Source organism: Marmota monax, unplaced genomic scaffold (assembly GCF_021218885.2).
Source record: "Marmota monax isolate L192 unplaced genomic scaffold, Marmota_monax_Labrador192_F-V1.1 WCK01_AAM20220418_F8-fsc00183, whole genome shotgun sequence".
NCBI classification, from domain to species: Eukaryota; Metazoa; Chordata; class Mammalia; order Rodentia; family Sciuridae; genus Marmota; species Marmota monax.
The window spans coordinates 3,355,291-3,362,001 of NW_026694841.1; the positions used below are offsets into that span (position 1 = coordinate 3,355,291).

Here is a 6,711-nt window from a genome sequence, read left to right on the forward strand (position 1 = left end):
AAAATCAGCTTACTACAGTGACACAGACACATCAATGTTTATAGCTAAGTAAAATTTACAATTGCTAAGCTATAGAACAAAACCTTTGGCCTTCAAAAGATGAATGAATAAAGAAAATGTGGTACATATACCCAATGGAGTATTAGTCAGCCATAAAGAGGAATGACCTTATGACATTTGATAGTAGATTTATCTGGAGATCTGGAGATTGTCATGCTAAGTGGAATAAGCCAGTACCAAAAAGTCAAAGGTTGAATGTTTTATCTGATATGTGGAAACAAACCCAAATGAGGCATACAAGAATGAAAAATAAATGAATATCAGTGAAGTAGACAAAGGATAATGAAGGGAATGGAGGAGAGAAGAAATAAGGAGTCAGTTGAATGAATCTGACCTAAATTTTCTATGTGCATATACAAATATACTTCAGTGAATCTTACAGTGATGTTCATCCACAAGACACTAATAAAAAACTTAACTAAATGGCAGAAAAATCAGTAAAGTACAGGAAAGAGAGCAGTGAGAGGGAGGAGATGAAGGAAAGAAGAAGTAATGGGGACTGACTTAGAACAAATTATATCCCATACTTTTATAATTTTATCAACATGAATACTATTGTAATGTATAAGTTAAAAGAATCAATATAAATGAAAAAGAATATAGTGTATCATAACTAAATAAGATAATTATCTTAAAAAGCACAGAAAATTATTTTATAGAGTTTAATGTCCCTTTATGTTAAAAACTAACAACAAATTATGCACACAGGAACTTACATCAATGACAGAAAGATGAATAAAAGCTCACAGCAAATGTCAGGCTCAAATGTGGAAATTTTAAAGCTCTTTCTCTAAGAATTGGAAGAAGGTAAGCTCTGTTCACAATAGCCTAATTACAGAAACAGCTCTGTTGCCCAATGAGATTATCTATTAAAATACAATATGCTATACATGAAGTGATGTTTCACTCTGCCAAAAAGAGGAGCAAAATTACTTTATTTGCTGGTAACTGGATGGAACTAGAGAGAATCATACTAAGTAAAACAAGTCAGCCACAGAAAGTCAAGGGTGAATGTTTTCTCTAGTAGCTAGAGAAAAATAGTGCTTTTTAAAAATTGAGAATCCCATGAACTTAGAAGGAAGAAAAGTAGAGCAGAGGAAGGAGATTGAGGGGAGGGAGGTGGTATGGAAAAGAGGAGAACTTCAGAATCAAATTGACCAAATTATTCTATGTTCATGTATGAATACATCACATTATACTCTACATTTAAGTGTGTGCGTGTGCATGTGCGTGTGTGTGTGTGTAATTAAAAAATAAATAAATAGAAAAAAATGCCAGTAGAGTAGAGGAAATGGATCAGGACAATGGACAAGGGGAGGAAAATCAGAGGTACTGGGGATTGAAATGGAGCAGATTATATTACAAACATGTATTAATAGTCAAAATTAACCCCAATGTTATGTGTAACCACAGTATACTAATAAAACATTTAAAAGCAAAAAAGAAATAAGAGCAAGCCAGTCTTGGTGGCACATAGTTGTGAAAAGTTAATAATCTTGAGAACTGTTTGCTAATCTTGTTCCCAGAATGTGCTGTCCCCAACTGCTGGTGGCAGGCAAACCACCCACTCGCCCTGACCCGTCAATGAACTTCCCTCCCTGCCCTCTCCAAGGAAAGTATATAAGCTCTGCTTAAGCTGTTCTCAGGGCTCTTTGCTCTATTCAAGTGAGCTCTGAGCCCCAGCATGCTGGACCCCAATAAACCCTTTGCTGTTGCATGAGACAGTCTCTTGGTGGTCTCTTCCTCCGACGCTTGCCTGTCCTTTACATTTGGAGGTTCCACCAAGATCCGGCAGCGGCGGACGAAAGACCCCCAACGGGCCCCTCTCGGGGTAAGTAAGGTGCCTCTTTCTGGTTTCTGCTTTCTGGTTTCTGCTTTCTGGTTCCAGGTTTCAGGTTTCTGGTTCCAGGTTTCAGGTTTCTGGTTCCAGGTTTCAGGTTTCAGGTTAGGGCTGGCAAAGTGGCTGTTGGTGAAGAGCGTGAGCTCTCTCCGACAGTGGCTGACATACATGTCACAGAGCCACAGGCCATGTCCCTGGGGGACACCCCAGAGGACTCTGGAAATCGAGGAACAGTAGTTTCCTCGACTCAGTATTCTGCAGTATTCTGCTTCGGATTCGGTTTGCCAGCCCATCATGTTTTGCCGGCTACTCAGTCCTGTCTCAGTGTTGAATGTTTACTGTCTGTCTTTATCATCTGTGTCATGTGTCCTTGCTTTCACTGTTTGTGTATCTTTCATTATGGGACAGAGCACTTCAACGCCTCTGTCCCTGACCCTTGATCACTGGACCGAAGTCCACTTAAGGGCTCAGAATCTTTCTTTTTCAGTAAAACGCCGGACCTGGCAGACTCTCTGTGCCTCAGAATGGCCCACCTTTGGAGTCGGATGGCCCCCAGAAGGATCTTTCTACTTCCCACTAATTTGAAAAGTCAGAGATATTGTTTTTGTCTTTCAGCCGGGACCACATAGCCATCCAGATCAACAGCCATATATCTTAACTTGGCAGGACCTCTGCGAATCTCCTCCTCCATGGGTGAAGCCTTTCCTTGTCCCTGCCCCCGCTCCTACTCCTTCCCCCACGATTCTGTCTCTCAAACCCTCTGCTTCTCCTCCTCCTCCACCCTCTGTTCTCCCTGAGTCTCAAGATTTGACTCTACTGGACTCTCCTCCCCCTCCTTATGCCCTGCCCTCATCCCCCAACCCCCAAACCCCTCTAAGTGATTCCCCTGCTGCTGACTCAGCCTCTCCACCATTGGAGGAAGCTAAGCCGGCCCAGTGCCCTCCAGATGACTTCACCACAGCACATACAGCCCCTCCTCCCCTGGAGGAAACTGGCCCAGCTAAAGGAACTCGCTGGCAGCAAATGATTAAAAACCCTGAAGCCCCCGTGATACTTCCCCTCCATCCTTATGGGCCAATGATAGAGGATGGCCATGGTGGAGAAATGCAAGCCTACCAGTATTGGCCTTTCTCCTCTTCAGATCTATATAACTGGAAAAATAACAATCCCCCTTTTTCCGAGGACCCCGCCTGGCTCACAGGTCTGATTGAGTCATTGATGTTTTCACACCAGCCTACTTGGGATGACTGCCAACAACTCCTAGGGACTCTCTTCATGACAGAGGAACAAAAGAGAATCCTCCTGGAAGCTAGGAAAAAAATATCCTCGGACCAGATGGGCGACCGACACAACTTCCCCTTGAACCAACCCAACTGGAACCATAACACCTTTAAAGGTAGGGAGCATCTGTCCACTTATCACTGCGCTCTAATAACAGGTCTCCAAGTGGCCGCTAGGCAACCAACTAATTTGGCCAAGGTAAGAGAGATTATTCAAGGGCCTGATAAATCTCCCTCTATGTTTCTAGAGAGAATTATGGAGACATATAGGAGATATACTCCTTTCGATACTCAGGCAGAGGATCAAAAAGCATCTGTCACGATGGCCTTTATTGGGCAAGCTGCCCTGGATATTAAAAGAAAATTACAATGCTTAGATGGATTACAAGATATGACTTTGAGAGATTTAGTCAGAGAAGCCGAGAAGGTATACTATAAGAGAGAAACTGAGGAAGAGAAGGAACAAAGGAGGGAGAAAGAAAGGGAGCAAAGGGAGGATGAAAGAAGCAAAAGACAGACTAAGGCATTGACTAAGGTCCTGGTCACCACAACAAATAGGCCAGAAATTAAGAGACAGGGAGACAGAAAGGGATACCTGGGCCCATGCCAGAAGCCACCTCTGGCCTCAGATCAATGTGCCTACTGTAGAGGAAAAGGACACTGGGCCAAAGAGTGCCCTAGAAAGAAACAGCCACGCCAGCCAGCCATTCTAACTCTGGAGGATGACTAGGAAAGTCAGGGCTCGGATCCCCTCCCCGAGCTCAGGGTAACTTTTGAAGTGGAGGGGACCCCAGCAAACTTTGAAGTGGATACAGGGGCAATATACTCAGCCCTTAAGGCCCCATTGGGCCCTCTATCAACTAAAAGGTCTCTAGTTCAAGGGGCTAATGGCAGTAAATATCGGGCTTGGACAACTAAGAGGACCATGGACCTGGGGAAAGGAAAAGTCCATCACTCCTTCCTAGTGATCCCAGAATGCCCGGCCCCATTGATGGGCAGAGATCTGCTCACCAAGCTCCGGGCCAGAATAACTTTTAACCCTGAAGGCCCCCAAATGGAATTTCTAAATCCTTCAGTAAAAACTCCTATAGTCATGGCTTTAACTATGTCAGTAGAAGATGAGCATCAACTCTTCACACCCCCCAAGACTGATCAAACAGGCAAGCTATCCCAGAAATGGATAACAGATTACCCAGATGCCTGGGCAGAAACTGCTGGGTTAGGCCTAGCCATAAAACAACCTCCAATAACAGTGGAGTTAAAAACCTCAGCCTCCCCAATTAATATTAAACAATATCCTCTGAGCAAAGAAGCTAAAGATGGGATAAGGCCCCATATTCAGAAATATCTGGCCTTAGGGGTCCTAAGGCCCTGTCAATCGGCCTGGAACACTCCCCTGCTACCAGTAAAAAAGCCAGGAACCGGGGACTATCGCCCCGTTCAAGACCTAAGAGAGATCAACAACAGAGTGCAGGACATTCACCCCACAGTACCTAATCCGTACAATCTGCTTAGCACCCTGATCCCTGAGTGAAAATGGTATACTGTTCTGGACTTAAAAGATGCTTTCTTTTGCTTGCCTCTGCATAAAGATAGTCAGTTGCTGTTTGCTTTCGAATGGGTAAACCCGGAAACCGGAATGTCTGATCAACTAACTTGGACCAGACTCCCACAGGGGTTCAAAAACTCCCCCACTCTCTTTGATGAAGCCCTCCACAGAGATCTCAACAACTTCAGAACTACACACCCCGAAGTCACCCTGCTTCAATATGTGGATAACCTGCTACTGGCAGCCGATACCAAGGAAAACTGTGAGTCTGGGACCCAAGCACTATTATCCGAGCTTGCTCAACTCGGGTATAGAGCTTCTGCCAAAAAGGCCCAAATTTGCCAGCAAGAAGTAATCTTCCTGGACTATTCCCTTAGGGGCGGTAAACGATGGCTCACTGAGCCCAGAAAACAAACCGTTGTGCAGATACCACCCCCATCTAACAAGAGGGCAAATGAAGAAGCTAAATTGGCAGCCCTAAATGGAGTAACCATGTTAACACTTTCCACACCGGGGGAACATAAGGACACTGACACTGAACTCCTCGACTTTACTAAGCCCAGCCTGCAATTTCAGAAAGCCTTACACTACATTAAAAATGTACATCAACTCACTCACCTTGGTTCAAAGAAATTGCAGGCATTCCTGAAGGATCAAGAACAGAGTTTTCCACTAACCGGCTCACAGCGAAAGGAAATAGCTGAACGGGTAATAAAAGCCTGTCGGGTCTGTCAATTGGTTAATGCTTACCCTTCCAAGCTTCCTGCAGGAAGGCGCCTCCGAGGAACCAGACCAGGACAATTTTGGGAAGTGGACTTTACTGAAATTAAGCCAGCAAGGTATGGACTTAAATATCTCCTAATCTTTGTAGATACATTTTCAGGATGGATTGAAGCCTTCCCCACAAAAACAGAAATGGCGCAAATGGTGGTCAAGAAGATCCTGGAAGATATTTTTCCAAGATACGGCCTGCCTAAGGTAATAGGGTCCGATAATGGACCAGAAATGATAATGGCGTTCATGGCCCAGGTAAGTCAGGGGTTAACCAGGACCCTGGGGATTAATTGGAAGTTACATTGTGCTTATAGACCCCAGAGCTCAGGACAGATAGAAAAAATGAATAGAACCATTAAAGAGACCTTAACGAAATTAAGCTTAGAGACCGTAAAAGATTGGACTATGCTCCTGCCTTATGCACTGTTTCATACAAGAAATACTCCCTGTGTTTCTTTGTATAACCTCACCCCCTATGAAATTCTCTATGGTGCCCCTCCTCCAGTAAGGGACATAACCCCAACTCTAAGACCTAAGGATCCCTTCCACACCCCCTTGCTTGACAGACTTAAAGCTCTTGAAAAAACTCAGTGATACCTGTGGAAACAGCTGGCCACTGCCTACCAACCTGGGGACGAAGGAACTCCACACCGATATCAAGTGGGAAACTTCATCTACGTAAGACGACATCAGGTGTCATCCCTGGAACCCCGCTGGAAAGGACCATACCAGGTGCTACTTATAACACCTACAGCGGTAAAGGTAGATGGAATCACTTCCTGGATCCATGCCTCTCATCTCAAGCCTGCGCCCTGTCCAGTCTCTGGCTGGAAATTGGAAAAGACTGGTAACCCTCTCAAATTGCATATTCGCCGTGTGGATAAGGCTATGGACTCTCCCCTTGACCACCAGTAGTCCTAACCCTCATCAGCCCATTCAGCAGCGATGGCTAATCACAAATCCTACTGGACAAGAAGTATGATCTATCTCACATACAGCCCCCTTAGGGACCTAATGGCCATCTCTCCACCCAGACATTTGTCAGCTGGCTATAGGTCTTTCCTATTGGGATATCCCTGATGAAGAGGATCCCACTAAAATTCCATTAAATCCCTTCCATACCATAGATAATAGAAACAAACATTATGGATGTAGGGACACGCGAGCCAGATGCAGGTTGGCTAACCTAGATTACTATGTTTGCCCGG

General features: G+C 44.6%; 1 protein-coding gene across 1 annotated transcript; it reads left to right on the top strand.

The window, feature by feature from the left end:
* Positions 1-2,280: 2,280 nt before the first annotated feature.
* Positions 2,281-6,418, top strand: LOC124080390 (uncharacterized). Its single transcript, XM_058573226.1, is given in 3 exon segments — positions 2,281-2,740; positions 2,828-5,758; positions 6,113-6,418. Coding segments are annotated over 3 exon segments (3,678 nt in total). The 5' UTR covers positions 2,281-2,299.
* The last annotated feature ends 293 nt before the right edge of the window (positions 6,419-6,711 follow it).